The 17,076-nt window shown below is 39.5% G+C and overlaps 1 protein-coding gene across 2 annotated transcripts in view; it reads right to left on the reverse strand.

Annotated features, from left to right (window-relative positions):
- Nucleotides 1-17,076, reverse strand: part of ALK (ALK receptor tyrosine kinase) — a 313,072-nt gene that overhangs the window by 93,717 nt on the left and 202,279 nt on the right. For both annotated transcript variants that reach the window (XM_048296584.1, XM_048296583.1), the window contains exon 5: nt 9,615-9,742. In XM_048296584.1, coding sequence (XP_048152541.1) covers nt 9,615-9,742 — 128 coding nt within the window. The remainder of the gene's footprint in view (nt 1-9,614; nt 9,743-17,076) is intronic.

The following is a 17,076-nucleotide window of genomic DNA, read 5'->3' on the forward strand; positions in this document are numbered from 1 at the left end:
TAACAAATTTTGATATAACTGTACAGTTATATGTATCATTGTAAACCCTGTGTCAGCTTCAGCCTGCTCTATCTGCACTGAAAGAACAGCTATAACTTAAACCTAACTCTTCTCTTGGCTGTGAAGAGAAGAGCAACGATGAAGAAACTGAAGTCTAAATCAGCAATTTTACTATCAAACCTCTTGTTAGGCTCCTCCTTTTTCAAAAGCTTTGATAAATATATATAGGGGCAGATCTTCAGCTGATGCAAACAGTTGAGGCCCCAACAATTACTGGGATGACGCACCATGTGCTTTAGTAATTTCACTGGCAGAAACTCCTCACAAGTAACTGCACAGTTATTCACTTCCTTTGCTTTGGGAAATAGCTCCCATGCAAGAAATACTTCCTTTACTTGGCTGTCTAAGCCACTTGGCAATCTTTGCAGACAGGTGAGTCATTTTGCTACTGTTTTGTTACTGATGTGAACAATGAGAGTTCACACCTGAGGGATGAGTTAACACTATTGCCAAAACTTTGCACTTAATATTTCTGACCTTATAGAAATTGCTTTGTTTTTGTTATGGTTTCATTAACTGATGGTCATGAACATGTATACATACACTGTTATTCCATGAGGAGCTTAAGGAGACAACAGTGCCTTTGTGTCTTTTTAGAAATCAATAGCAACAGTGATAATATTACAGAAATATTGAATTTCCATGATTTTGTTTTGTTTTTGTACTGCATAATCTGATGCTGGATTTATGCAGTTGTTGCTTACAGCTCTAAATGATGTTTTAAAAATCCAGTCCATCATTTGGGCTTAAGTGCAGGGAATATTGACTGCTGTAGTCTCCAAGAAGCCATTTACTCTGGATTGTGGTGCACACAATTCCACCAAAATAGCTTAGACCCCAGTATGGCACAACCCATCATCTCACAGAACCAGACAGACTGCTTCTCAACTCTCAAAGTTTTTAGGGATCCAAATAGCGGCATTGTTCATCTGTATTCACATCAAATGAAAGATCTACCACTGATGATATTTTTGGAACATGATAAATGTTTCTTACAGAGTTGACTAAATTATGTTTCCTCGTAGATCAGAAAAACATTTCCAAACCTCTTACTCTGCTTACAAATTCGCTGATACTCCATCAATCATGTTCCATGAACAGTACACTTCAGTCTGGAATTGGACCCAGGATCCAGCTGACTCATTTAATTGCTTGCAACCTCCCAGTTATACAAAACTTCAGCAGGCAGTAATTTAAAAAAGGGAGGGAGGGGAAAAGGTATATTCTTAAAATTTCTTTCATGTAATAAAAGCTGACTGCAATTTAAGATCTTGACATCCACGTGTGACTCCTGGATCAATAAACCTTGCTAGCAGGGCTTTCAAAGGCTCAATTCATAAAAGCCCTGTATACCTCATTTATGGAGGCACTCAGTAAAGCTGCCTCCATGGAGGCACAGTGCACATTCTGTCCCTTCTCATCCTCATGACGAAAGGCACACCTCAGTGCCTGGCAGTAATGATGGCATTTTTGAAAACTCCTACAGGACTAAGGAGTGTGGTTCCCATTAATTTGTGCTCCTAAGTCACCTGGCAGCTTTTAAAAGTTCCTCTCTCTCCCCAGGTTTTTCACAACTTCAGAGTAAAAGAATTGCAACACACAGGCTTTATGACACTGAGAATCTGATGGGCTGCCGCTGGTTGTGAGTTTCCAAATCCAGCATAAAGGACTTTCATTTGTTGAAAGGGCACACACTGCTTTTCAGAAAACTTCAGTCTCCCTTCACAGATTCTTAAACTTTTCAGGGGAAAAAAGCCCCCAATGCAGTAGTTTAAGTCTGTTGTCATTTCTATTTAGGGATTATGGACTTGATTTGGAATTACAAGGTCAAGGCTTTTTGGTTTCAGTTGTTCTGTTGCAGACTGCCACTGTATCCATCAGTGTTGGCACCAAGGTGCCACACCTCTCCCAGACTGGATAGAATGCAGGATTGTTAAACCACGTCCATGGGCTGGTTTAGCAGTCAGTTTGCTCAGAAAGCTGACTGCAGGAGACCTGTCAGGAACAGAACAGCAGGACAAAGCAAGCAGGGCTCCTGGAGGCAGAAAGGAGTTGGACAGAAAGAGGGAAGAGCTAGACGGGGTCTTATAGCATGACTGGGGCAGATTTACAGTGAGACCTCTCAGACACAGAAACCAAGCTGGACTTGAACAATTCAGAGAATAAGCCCTGAGGTATAGAAGTGCCCTGAGCCAAAATCTAAAGGACTCTACCCTCTGAAGACAGAGGAAGAATTATACCTTTTTTTCAATCTTTCATGCATTGCACTACTACAGAGAAGTGGTAACCACCTCAGTAGCCACCATTTCTATGTGTGACACTTAGGCAGGCTTTTTAAAAAAATAAAGTTCTTGCTGTTGACATTATTTAATTTTCAAGCAAACACAGAATATCTTCTTTCCTTATTGTGCTATCTTCTCCTTATTCTTGTTCTTCACCTTCCAAAAACCTATTTTGCTCATTAATGCCTCTGAGGCTCTGGTGAGATGTGCCACACAAAGGGACTAGTTTCCATCTGAACATCCTACATATTTATCTTTGCTTTTGATAATTTTAAATGTTAACTGATTAATTCTTGCACATTTCATTAAATTTTGACAACTTGCTGCATTTCCCTCACTTGGTTTCTTTGCTGGTTCAACAGATTATCCACCTAGTTAGCTCAGTCTGATTTATTGAATGACTATCTGATTAAGCCTGATTGCTCTAGTTAATTATTGGATTGTAAATGTTTCTTCCAATCACTTTCTAACTGGTCAAACTTTTTAATAATTTCCACCATCTAGACCAATTATTCCTGCCTGATATCCTGTCATTTGTTTTCAGTGGTAGCGGTTTATCACCATCTCTTCCTTCCTCATCTCTCCCTCTGTTACCTGAAGGGATCCTACAAGAAAGATGGACAGAGACTATTCACAGGAGCATGTAGTGACAGGACAAGAGGGAATGGCTTCAAACTGAAGGAGAGGATGCTTAGATCAGATACTAGGAAGAAATTCTTCACTGTGGTGAGGCACTGGCACAGGGTGCCCAGAGAAGCTGTGGATGCTCCATCCCTGGAAGTGTTCAAGGCCAGGTTGGATGGGGCTCTCAGCAACCTGGTCTAGTGGAAAGTCTCCCTCTCCATGGCAGGGGGGTTGGAACTAGATGATCTTTAAGGTGCCTTCCAACCAAAACTGTTCTGGGATTCTGTGTGTCTCTTTTGCTGGCTCAGTCTGACTAATTTCATTTCTGCTTGATCATCTCCCTCTTCTGTTCTGACCTTCTAAGCTTCCTCACCCTCTCTCAGTTCTTCACAAAGATGCCTGTAATTTTTCACAAACATGAATCAAGTTGCATAGTTAAGTCTTAACAACTTCAAACACCAGTCCTATTAAAACAAAACTTTCCTACAGCTAATAGTGAACTTCATGGATATAAAACAAAACTCAGAGCAAAACTATCCCTGACTCTTTCTTTTGCAAAATCAAGGACCTCTGTGCCCTCTGTTACGGGCTAGCAGTCCTTTGAAAACTTAGGGGTTTATTATGGAGAGAAAAAGGGAGAATGAGACTGTCATCTACTTACACAGCAGAGTCAGATTGCATAAATCTTTGAATCTGGAGTAATACCGGCTTAAAATTGTTGGGTCATCTGTAAATCATCATTGTCCTTCCCATTTCTCAAGTGATAATAGCAAATCCTATGATTGTTTTAATAAATCCAAGCAGTTAAAACATCACAAGAACTAAGTGGCAGCAATTAATAGTAATAAAAATAAGTTCAATTTGGGGAAAGCAGATTACAGAGTTCATTTTCTTTCACTGAATCAATGGCTCCCCTGTTGAAATAAGCCTTAATTAAAGGAGAAGGTCAGGATAAAAATCATATACAGCATTAAAAAGATAATGTATTGGCCAATTCTTCAAGGTGTTAAAAAGTACTTAAGACCCACAAGTGCCAACATTTGCAATGTCTCTTGAGCAGTTCCTAATACTTCTTATGAGCAGGTCCTTCTCTTTGGATTATTAAAGCTTTGGGTTTTAAAGGCTGAGATTTCTCAATTCTGTTTCTTAACGTGAGTCACTTAACCTGTTTTGAGTTAGAGAGGATGAACCTGCTCACTCTGGTAAGGCAGACCTATTTGGAGCTGCTGCGGCAGATTCAAGCCTTTCCACTTTTTTGCATGAAAACATCTATTTTAAAGATGAGTTTTAAGTGCATCATTACACCACCTAAAGCATTTCTTTATATCTTCCCTCCTCCACATCCTATAACCCCAAATAGATGGTCAGTTGATCACTAAATAAAGCAACAGGACACTATCCCATTTGCCAACAAACTGGCATGGCAGACCTATGAAACCCAAATTCTCTAGATATTCAGGTTTGCTTCCCCCCTGCTGCTCCTTTGGTGAGCACACAGAGGTTCTAAATAGATTAAATTATTCAACGTACCCACCACTGTCTAAATCCGGCTCTGAAAGAAGTAGGTGTTCACAGACAGTAACAGAAATGCATAATCACTCGTTCATTACTGCAAGAAGCTACTCTACCACTAATTGAGTTACTGTGCCTTTTCTGGAAGCAATATTAAAACTAAATTTGCTTAATTTTTTTATTCCTAGCGTTACAATAACTTAATTTAAAAAAGATGAAAGTGAAAACACAGATAAGCCCCATAACAAGTTCATTAAATTTATTTTATGTAAAATTGGCACAAACCACAAGTGAAATAACTTTCACTTTAGAATGACTTTAAAATGATTTAACTTCACTACAGCCACCACCCTCATCTGCAAAGCAGTACTTTCTCCAACACAAGATCCCTACAGGATTAAAACACAAGCAGGTTAGAGATAGTTTTTGGCACACAAGCTGAAGTCAGAATAATCAGTCATAGCTCATGGGGGAGCAGAGGTGAATGGGGAAGAAGGTAGTTGCCAAAGCATTTGAAAGCAAATATTCTTAAAATAGTAAGGCTTTTCCAAATACCTACTTAGTGAAATTAGACCCACAGGAAAACCAGACCAATTGAACTGTATAAATAGCGTCAGCCACTCGATGGAAAATGCAGCCAGTCCACCTAATTTTACTTTCTTAAATGAAGAAACATAATACAAACATACTGAATAATCCTGCTGATTTCAATTAGCTCTGGATCTTTTCTCTGGCTTGGTAAAGTTCTTAACCATGACATTAATGCCAAAGGAAATTATCCAGCTTCTTTTACACAAAAATTACCTAGGTAGGCCGAGTAATTTATGGTAAATATTAATCCTAAACCTTAGATAGAGACAGCTACTTCTGAAATGATGAGTACTTTTCTTTTTAAATCATGTTTATTTTTCAGTTTTATAACAACGGCAAAATACTGATTGCTCATTGTTCTGTTCACCCATTCACTTGAATTTCTGGACAGAGGTGGATCTCCAGACCATATAAGATGAGATGGTTGATTCTACTAAAGGTTCATATCTTCTCTCCCCCATGCCATAAATACAACCAAACAAATAATGAAACATAAAATATTGTCACAATTAATCTAGTGGTTTAATAAGTTGTCTGCAAATATCTTGCAATTCTACCCAAGTGAAAATTACTTAAATGTTATATAGCTTTAAAAAAATTAATTATTAACATCTAAGTGAGCTGTGTGTCATGTGAGACTTCAATTTGAAATGTATGTTTAATTTTTTTTACTGTGAGAAGACGCAGTTGCCAGAGAATCTCCCAGGGTTGTGGTACAGTCCCCATCGCTGGAGGTTTTGAAGATTCAGCTTGTCATGGTTCTAGATAATCTCACCTAGATTCCCTTTCACACAAAAGGTGGTGCCAGATTCTCTTCTGAGGTTCCTTCCAACCTGGCCTGTTCTATGATTCTCTCTCATACACTGATATAATCTCAGTTTTCTGTTTGGAAGAGGTTAACTTTTCTAGGCAATTTTCCAGTAGGAAGCATCAAGAACTTATTTTGAAAAGGGGCTCACTGGTATTTCATTAAGTTCAGTTAACCACAACATCCTGTCATCAAATTAATTTTTAAGACAAACTGCAAAAAGAGAGCATGTGGGAAAGCTGAAATGATACATATCCAGGTTTTGTCCGAATGCACAAAAATATCATTTTAGTAATGATTCAGATGCATAAGCAATCCTGTCTGGAGAAAGGCCTAATTGATCTCCTGCAGTTGATTCATAAATCTGTTGCTAGAATATTTATCAAACAGAATCATGAAAAATTCTATCTGGCAGTTGGTCATATTTCTTCAGATGAATTGTAAGTCTGTATTTTTACTGTTCCCTTGCTCTCTCTTCTTTCACTAAAATCACCTCCTGATCTTCAAAATTTTTCCTTTCCTGAGAGGTCCTGTGCTTTAAATCAAGGATTTTGCCTTTAGTACAACCTTAACTCCAACTTTCAGAAATTTGCATACATATTACACTCATCAGATCGTTACAGAACTAACTGCCTACCAGCTCTGAAGGTAATGTGTGTTTCTATGTACTTTCAGTATCTACTGAAAAAAGGCTATTGCTGAGTGGACAGAAGCATTAACTTAATCAACCCCACACGGTTTCTCCCCTCTCCAAAATAAATGGTTTTTATGTTGCTTACTGAGCTCGAAAACTTGAAAGCTAAGTGCTTCCTCTTGGACAGGCTGAGTGTCTGAAATAACTGCTTTTAACAGCCCTGGAGCATCATTAAACCTTTAACACATTTTAGAAGCATTTGGTCTCCATGCCCCTTAGGCAAAAATTTACTTAGAATTGGTAAATTGAACATTGCTAAGTAAAACAATGTCTTGTCATATACTTCTGCCTACTAATAAGTACGTTAATTAAGACTTTTGGAAATAAGTTAGCAAATTAATTAATTTACAACTGCGATTAAAAAAATCAGTAAGAAACCCATTAAACATCATAAATAAGTCAATACATTACTTAGGAAATGAACTCTATTTTTATTACTAGAAATTACCATCAACTACAAAATGCCACTGTACCAATTACTTTACTTGTATAAGTAACAAATATCTGAACTGATGTTATTAAATTAATATATTACTTCTCTGCAATTTGTATATATATATTTTTTTTGCTTTGGCTACTGCACTTATTTAAATAGAAAGTTGTAAGAAAGATAATTAGGCAATCAATAGCTTAGGTTTTACACACTGACAAACACAGTTTACTTCACATTTAAGTCAGTAATTGAAAGTCAATTGGTTGTAGCGGTCCAGGCAATGCTACCTGTTAGTTGTCCTGAGACAAAACCTATAGAAGTACAAGCAGTCCTTGTATTGACTGTAGGGGTTCTCTTACCAGATTCTAATCCTAAGGCTGAGAAAAAACTGTAAGAGCTTTCCTTTTCCTGTAGGAATTGAGAAATGTGAAGATGTTCAAGTGACAAGTAACTAGAATTTTTAAAATTCTAACTTTTTAAAAATTCAGAATTTCATCAGCGTCTGAATCTATTTAAGTTTTTAATTTTAATTCCCCATTCAATCCCATATAAACTGTCATTTTTTTCAGTTCAAATGCAGTGATTTTTTCTAAGCAAAACTTGTCTATGATTAAGGAACTCAAAAAAATGGAATCACCAGTGTGCAAAAGCAAATTCCAGCCGCAAACTTAAACCTTCTTCAAGCCCTTGTAGTTTTTCACCCAGAGGGTGGTTGGGCACTGGAACAGGCACCCCAGGGCAGTGGTCACAGCACTGAGCCTGACAGAGTTCAAGAAGGGTTTGAACAATACTCTCGGGCACATGGTGACTCTTGTGGTGTCCTGTGCAGGGCTGGGAATTGGACTCAAAGATCCTGATGGGTGCCTTCCAACTCGGCTCATTCTGTGATTCTTTCTCTATCTGTGCCTATGGAAATGGTAGCCTAACTTCCTAAGATAATATGTACACTTTATTTTTAAATTGTGTTTATGGTCTCCAAAAGGCTTAAAAAATCAGGCTGAAGGCATGTTTCTATTTCTCAGTTTCTTTCTCAAATTCACCCATATTTTATGTGCTTTAGTGGCATTAATGTATCCAAGTAGCTAAGCTACCCAAAGGCTTCTAACAGCTGCAGAAAAATTAGATTTAGATTAATCTTTTCTTATTACTTTCCCTATTTTCTCCAAGCTTAAGGTGTCACCCTCAGCTGCTTATCACCACCTCTTTCCTTGTAAAAGCACACTGCCACATCTTCAGCTGCACACAAAAGGCTTAGCCACCTAAACCAACAGAAAATAAAAGAACAAGTGGTTTTGTCCTCTGATGGTATTGTTCATGCACTGTGTCCTGTAAGCAGGGCAGAGAAGTAGCTGTTTGCTACAAGTCTGCAGGCAAAACGGGAGATTTGTTCTTTCTTTTGCTCAGAATGTATCTTAATGGCCTCAGCACTTGACATCCATCATCAGCAGAGCAGTGCTTGGTATTGGGAAGAGCTCACAGTCCGGCACCTCTGGCTCACCCTTGAGTGCTCCCAAGAGAGGAGTTCCTGTGCCCACAGTCCGTTGCACTGAATTCCCAAAGCGCTGTGGATGACTTGTGTCCTTACACCAGCAGCAGAACAGGTGCCCTGTGTCTGAACATGCCTTTGCTTCCAGCACAATGTCAGTCTGCTCCTTGTTGGAGATTAGAGAGCACCTTTATGTACAAACAGTGCAATAAATCCTTTAATACAACTGGCCTTTGTAGAGAGCAAGGTAAATGACCAAAATAATGTATGTTCTGCAGCACATTTCCCTGTCCTAGAGAGGTTGAAAAGAAAGACATGCAGCTCAACTCAGCACTACTCCAAATAAATAAAATGGACAAAAAGTAATGTGTTAAGAGCTATAAGTAGTAATATCCTTCACTGACATGCCACCTAAAGATTTCAGAATGATTCACAGAGTCCATAAAACTGGTAGAACTAATATGCAGCTGCTTCTGGCATAGAGAACTAAATTTACATACTTGGATTGATTACATAGCTTGTATTTAAAAAGTAACCCCCATTTAGGTTGCCCATTATTAAAATTCCACACATTACATAGAACTATTAGGGGCTACTTAGCAATATCCACTTTGGAACATGGCCAAATAAAGGCATACTTTATTAGAATCAAGTTTTCCACAGTTGTTTAAAAAACAACCCTGAAATTTGTAACCACGAACATAAAAGAAGATGGCTTGCAAGATGTTTGTCTAGGAACCTCTCATCTGTTCTACTTTCTGCTGCAGAAAAGTGAAGTTGTCAGGATATGCATCTAGCAAGCCAGGATAAATACTGCTTCTTTTCTCCCCAAATTGAATTTTCATAGTTATTCTTTCCAAATGGAAAAAAAAACCAAAAAACCCAAAACAAAACCAAAAAACTAAATTTGTTTTTAACTTCTTGAAGGAAACTTTTAAGGCAACATTTAAAAAGATTCTTCCCTGAAGCGACCCTGTTTTTTTGTTGGTTTTTTTTTTTTTAATAATTTAATTTATTTAACAAGAACCTTTCATTCTGTGGTTTCTGCAGCTGTCAGAAATCATGTTTCTCTCCAAAAAGGCGTCAAAGTACTATGAGCTAGAAGCAATAAAATGCTCTGTTACCTGAACTGCAGTTCTTCATGGCGAAGGAATCCACGGCCGCTACACTCTTGTTCCCATTAGGAATATACTCCAGTGAGATCCGAAATGGTTTCTCCAGGTATCCAACTCTCCTTTGAAGCAACACCCATCTGGTCTCATGATACAGCAAGGGGAAAGAACAAAGGAGAAGAGCTGTAAGAAAGGCTACTTTACAAGGACCAAATCCCCCAAAGGAGCAGCTCCTCTTCTGGCTGGTCACACTGTGCATCCTACCCCAGTTCTCACTTCCCTCACAGTGTCCCATGGTCAGGGCCTTTCCCTCCCATGGATTTTGCAAAAGCAAGATTCTAAGCACCGAGATTTCCACCCAGATAAGATGTGGAGACCCAACTAAATAGTAGCTTATTGCTTTCTTCTGTTACACTTCTGTGCCCCCAGATGTCTGCCTGCTGTTTAGAAGAAGCTCAACTCTGTGCAAAGCAAGCTGTGAAATCTGTAGCACACATGCACACCCCCTTTAAATATCATTCCTGATTCTCACCAAAAAGTCTCTTAGTCACTCAGGAAATAAGGCAGTCTCCAGGGCTGTACAATAGCTGTAATTCCCAGCACTGCATCACTGGTTGAGCTAACACACTTTGCTTCTAAAACAGTTAGCTGGAACTAACTGTTCCACCTGTGTGCAAAGCACCACAACTAAAACATGCCATTTCTCCTCCTCCACTTCCTATCCCTCTTCTCCTACTTAACCTCCCTCCCAAATGACAAAAATTCCCAGCAAGTAAATCAAGGAAGTGAATTAGTAGCCCTGGAGATTAATATTCACACTCCAAGAGTGCTTCCTCAAGTCTGCATATTGCCAAGAATAAATGAGAACAAAAAGCCTGTATGATCTTAATTTATTCCCTGAGATGCTAGAAGACATAATGCCTGGCTGTCTTTAATGTCCACCTCCTCCCCTCTGATCAGCTGGGTCTGCTGCTTTACCTGCAATGACTTCCAGCCAGAGAGCACAAGAACTTTTCCTAGACCCCGATTCCAATTTTGTATCCTGCGAGACATGTCTAAAGGTAGACAGTAAAAATACGAGTACCTTTTTGCCAACACACTGGAATTCTGCAAGGAAAGCTTTAGGGAATTAAATACTTGTACAATAACATGGTCTGGACCATCTCCCTTTTCATCCTTGGACACAGGCTGCCAGTAAAACCACTTGACACCGTTGGTGAAGGGCTGCTTCCCAAGAGGCATGTATTACCTCAGCAGTGATAGGGATCCCACTCTCTGTTTCACTCCAGTTTATCAGGGCCTGCTCACTAACCATAAACATGATCAGAGACAAGAGATTCTGTAAAGTCACTCAGCCACTACTAATCCACTTTTTCACATTTGTCTTCTGTTACAGGAAAAGCCCAGCACCGAGGAGAAAGGTCTCTGTAGCATACTGTAAGTGGTTAGCTGGAGTCTAACAAGCCAACAGGGCCTAACAAAGCCTATTAGGAAATGCAGCTCCAACTGCAACTTTTAAAAGATGAGAACAAAAAATTATTGTGTTTCTTTAAGTTATTTTTAAACACCAATATTAGCATTTTAGGGGAAGACTGTAACTATTTCTAGTTGTCAGAAATTTTTCATTTCTCTTAGACAAAACCCCACATTTTTTATTGCTCTTACAAAAAGTTTTCCTTGTCAAGTACCCCCATCACCTCCCTGTATGTGTGTTTGTGTGTGTCCATGAGCTGTGAAAAAGAATACTTTTTTTTTCAGGGAAGGGAGCCCTCTGGAACAGATGCTCTGAGCACAAGAAGCTACACAGTTTATCTGGCATTCATTACAAGAATCTCCTTCTCCAGAAGCATGCCAAAATTTGGATGTTTTGAAGTTAAGAAATCCTTCTGAAAGGAAATATAATGTGTGTATGACATTTACACCAACTGATCATCATTTGTGCCTGCTATGAGCATGGATCAATCCCAAACTGCAGACCCTACACTGCAACAAAAGCTAGGAGACTTTTCTTGGTTCCAGAGGCAGACACACTGTTTGTCTTCTCAGGGACACAATGGTGTCATTATGCCCCACTGAACTAAACAAAATTCCCAGCAAGCAAGGAAGTTGCCAAGAGGTATGTGAAAGACCTGAAGAAAAGTCCTAAGTGAGGGCTGCAGAAGGACCCTGCTGGCAGCTATTGCAATTCAACTTGCAACTCAGAAAAGCAAACGCAGCTTTTTAACGATTTACTAGGTGTCCTCCTCCCTCTTTTTCCACTGAGAAGAGTGAAAATAGACTGCTAAATTTCATTTTTTGTTTACAGTTATTTTCATTTCCACATCTCATCGTCCACCTTCTGTGCTCAAGGCTCCCACTTGAGAGGAGAATGTTGGCGTCCTCGCTCTTTTTCTGTCCCACTCCCCCAAGAGATAAACCTGCTTTTGCTGAAATTAAATAGAATAAAGCATTGAGAGTATTTTAAGTACCTAGCTTCTGTGTGAGTTATTTCTTCTGATGTCATCTCAACTTAGGTATATTATAAGGATTAGAGGACACGAATTTCCCTACAAATAGAGTCAAAACCGACCCTAGATTAATTTTGATTATGAAATACAAAAGCATCTGTATGTCATGAAAATTGTTTTCTTCAGCTTCAGAAGACTGATGGATTTTAATTCCAAGTACGCAGTGGCTCTCAACAATGATTTCCATTTCTGTGCTACTGCTAACCCTCTGGATAAATGTGCCAGGAGTTTTAGGAATTGCTTTTTTGAGTTACTGGTGCAATAACTTTAGTTTGAGATTCTCAGGCCTCTCATAGTTTACCACGGAAACTTTATTAACTCCCGGAGCTGTTGCCAAGCAGGTGTTTTATATCACCACAATGCAAGACTGGAAAAGGCAGACTCACTCAAGCCCAGATTCATTACAAAATATATTCATACTTTGTGGTACAAATTCCTACAATAGGTTGCCTGAGATTCAAAGATTCATGTGAAAAGAAATGCCAAGTATCAGCCTCTTACTTTGAAGACAAAGACGACATTAACTGGTGGATTTATCGGGGAGGCTAAAAATAGCTACGGGGTCAGCAGAGGCACTTGTGGGCAAATTCAGATAGGAATCAGTTCTGCCATCATTCTGTGGCAGATTTGGGACTCTGATCTCCAGACCTTCTACACAACACACTGTATTGCACAGACCCATCCTCATTTGCACATCCTGTACTATATATAGGCTGCCTGGCAGCAGCATCAGCAAGATCTACTTAAGCATAACCAATATGTATCAGATGTTAATTAGTAGTAGCTTTATTAAATTTCTATCAGCAGCCTACATGTTTTGAATCTAATTTTAGAAAGCATTTTAGCAAGGTTACAGAAAGCTACTTCAGTCATCTCTTGGGATAGATGGGGAAACACCGTGTATGGAACCTCCTCATACTGGAGTCGTACTTCACCAACCTGACAGCTTTCTGTGCTGAGGTGACAGGCTTGCTGGAGGAGGAGAGCAGCAGATGTTGCTTATCTTATCTTATCTTATCTTATCTTTAATAAGGTTTCCATCGTCACTGACTGATGGGAGCACAGATGACAGAAGTAGGCAGTGAGGTAGGCTAGCTTAGAGGCTTATCATCAGTGGCACCAAGTCTAGCTGGAAGCCAGACACTAGGGGTACACCTCTGGTTTTATAGTGTCTTCTGTCTTAATTAATGACTTGGATAATGGGACAGGCTGCACCATCAACAAGCTTCCAGCAAGACTAGGAGAAGCAATTGATACACAGGACAGCTGGGCTGCCACTGAGAAGGGCATTGACAACCTGGAAATTTAGGCCAACAGGAACCTCACGAAGTTCAAGAAAAGGAAATGCAAAACGCTGCCTCTGTGGAGCAACAACCTCATGCACCAGCACAGGCTGGAAAGTGGCTTTGCAGAAGACAACCTGTGGGTCCTGGTGTACAGATTGCTGAGCCTAAGCTAGAAATGTGTCCCCAGTGACAAGAAAGGCCAGTAACTTCCTGGGCTGCACTGGGAACGACAGGTCAAAGGCATGATTCTTCCCCACTATTCAGCACTGGGGAGACACTTCTGGAACACTGAGTCCAGTGCAGCACTTTCCAGTACAAGACAGACATGAGTTACAGAAGTGAGTCCAGCAAACAGCCACAGAGATCATTAAGGGACTAGAGCATCTGACATACAAGGGGAGGCTGAGAAAATTGGGATTGCTTAGCCTGGAGAAGAGGAGGCTCAGGAAGGATCTTATCAGTGTTGATATAATCGGGGTGAATGAAAAGGAGACAGAATTGGACAGTGGCATCCAACAAAAGGATATCAGGCAAGCACAAGGCACTTTTCTTGGATTGAAAGACCAGAAACTGCATTTAAACACAAGAGAAAATTTACTCTAAGGGTGACTGAACACTGAAACAAGTTGCCCAGAAATCTTAGGGAGTCTCTACTTCCAGATATTTAAAATGGGAGAGGATATAACTCTGGGTAACCGGCTTTAGCTCACCCTGCATCAAGAAGGGAAGTTGGACTACTCAATCTCAGGGGTTCCTTCCAACCTCAACCATTCTGCATTTTTGAAACATAGGTCCCAAAAGCAAGTAACAGCAGGTAACATATTACTCCTGTTATCCTCTGAATGACCTCCAAGCACTCTAAAGAGTGATGAATCAGCCTGGTAAGCTGGCAACTGCAAGGACAAAGGCACCACTTTCTGTACCCAGAGCTATCATCACACAGCCTTCAACATCATGGCCTATTTCTACCAAAACAGTGGCCAAAATAACCATGAGGACGTCTCTGGATACTGCCTCAAGCAATAAAAAAGTCTGCAGTTTAACATTTTAATTTAAACCCTTATGCTGCAAAGCAACACACTATGTTGTATTGTTTAGGCACTGCTCAGTGTTTTGATACAACAAGTCAGATCCATCTGGTCTTTCACTGAAGCTGCAGTAAGAAAGAATTTGGCTCAGATATCTAGAATCTGCAAAATACATCAGTTTAGACAGAAACTGATAACATTGTGGTCTTCAGTGACAGAGTAACCCAAAATCCTAGATACAAATATTTTCAGACTTTAGAGAAGTTCAGACCTTGATACGTCACCTAGGGAGAACTAGTTGCTCAAAGGAAAGCTCGGGCAACACCCAGAGTTTCTCTTAGAAGGCTCTTCTTCAAAACAAAAAATGCTGCTGACAAAACTTGAGCCCAGGTTTACACAGGAGAACCAGTGCTGAATTTTCAAATGGCTTCTTCATAATCTTTCACACTCCTGCATGTGAAGGTGTGCTGGACACAACCTTCGGCATCTCCCAGCCCTGCAAGGGTGAGGTGTTAGATCTCAAACAAGCCAAAGTACTTTCTCCATAACCCAACTTTTCTTAAGCCTCCCATCCATGACTCGGTTTCCCAGGTTCTAGGTTTCAGAAGCCACAATCCCGTTGGCATGGAAACTTAAGAGAGGTAGTTGAGACTCTCTGGTTATTCATGCAGCATGTAGCTTCAGAAGGAACACTTTCCTGTTTAACTCTAATCAATACACTAATGCTTTGGGTGCCATTTTACATGCTCCTCTGGGTAATGCCAGCACTGATCAACTGCAAGTCAGGATGATCTCTTAGAGGCAGTGCATTAAAAAAAAGAAATGCTAGAACTCTCAAGTAAAGTCTCAAGCCAGAATACTTGCACTCCTGCATTTGTCTGCCCTCATGGCTAAATTATTTTGAATCCAATTAGCACTCACATAACATACTCTTTCATCCTGTTAAAGAGGGGTTACAAAATGCTTGATTGCAGCAAGCTTTGGGACTCCAGTTTTGACATCCCATGTACAGCAATCATCTTTGTGATCATTGCCCAAACTTCCAACTAATTCTGGAAGGTAGAATTAATTTCTGTTCTGTCAGCCAGCCTGACACCTGTGTTGCCACCTGTGTCACCACCTATGTCTTCAGTGGAGTGCACTTTGCACTGGCCCCAAGGCAGAAGTTAAGTTTCACCTTAACACTGTCCCAACTCTGACAGACCCACTGCTTTCTCACTTTTAGAGAAACTTTGAAAGCAAATCTTCAACTTACAAGAAAAATACGGAAATTATTAGCAAAAAGCCCCAAAGAACCAGTGCGTAAATCCTAGTAAATCAGGGCTAACTGCACTTGAACTGTGTTGGGAGGAATGAAGAGCTGCATGGCCCCTCCTGGGTCATGAATCAGCTCGTGTGCTCCCAGCAACCATTAAAAGCAAGTTGAAGGAACACAAGAACTTCCAACTATCTCCTCTCCTTGAGAAAAAAGTTCTGTGAATTCAAGCTGTATTCTGCTCTCTCATCTCCATTCTCCCAGAACAAAAATGGTGGAATTTAACAGACTCCTCATACCTAAATTGATTAACAGTGTGATTTTATTTCTTCAGGTCCAGGCTCTCATCTAAAATACTCCTGTTGCTACCAGCACTTATCATGATATGGCTGTGAAGAAAATGCAATGTATCTTGGCAAGGACTTAGATTTTATCTCTTTGGTAAAAGGGTCTGCAAACTTTTGGGAATTAAAAAATTAAATAGAAATAACAGCAGCCATGTCAGAGTATTTCATATCAAAATCCACCTGTGGCAGTGAAAAAATTAGAAGCTGATTTTTGAGAATGAAACCTTGTTAAGGGTGGAATTAAAATTAGCAGTAGGAGTCTAAAAGAATTTTTTCACTTTAATGGATGAATAGGGGAAAGAACATAACTTTTTCCATCCTGCATGCCACTGCATAATTATGCAGAAGTTTAGAACAGGTTTAAATCTTGCCTCCATACTGCTTCAGACTTTCCTTTGCTTTAACAATTGATGGGCATTGCTAAAAGGAAGAACCAGATTAGAGCTTTTCATGCTCCAGCCAACAGAAAACTAAAAAATGTTTTCAAGAGGATGCCAATAAAATTTATAGAGACAGAGGATTAAAAATAAAATCACCTGTAAGAGTCTGGGTAAACTTTCTTCTCATTAATTCAAACAATACAATATATTGTCTTGTAATTCCTTTTAATTATCAACTTTAAAGTAATTTCAGTTTACTGACCTTAAAATTGCTTAAATGGGTCCTGAATTTGAAGCATGATGATAAAGTCTTGAAAAATGTCAGCAAATAAAGATACTGTACAACAATGCAAGAGATTATTTAGCATTAAAAGAGGGAATTCTTGATATGCAACACAACGTTTGCAATGTTAATTCTTCTGCTCATTGATAATTTTACTTTATAAGAGAAAGAAAAATTGTATACTTTTTCCTCTATTGATTTAATGCCCACTGTCTTTCTACCCTTTTCTTTGGCCTTTTGCATAAGCAAGACATAACTGTAACTGGTAGGTTAAATACAGTTGAGACCTTTATTAGTGTCATTGGATCAGACCTTTAACATCCCTGTGAGTGGTTCCAAGAATGCTTCCCTGCCCTTTCCTCAAAATGCCTTTAAAGGTGCTTTCACA

The sequence above is a fragment of the Corvus hawaiiensis genome, chromosome 3, assembly GCF_020740725.1.
Source record: "Corvus hawaiiensis isolate bCorHaw1 chromosome 3, bCorHaw1.pri.cur, whole genome shotgun sequence".
Classification (NCBI taxonomy): domain Eukaryota; kingdom Metazoa; phylum Chordata; class Aves; order Passeriformes; family Corvidae; genus Corvus; species Corvus hawaiiensis.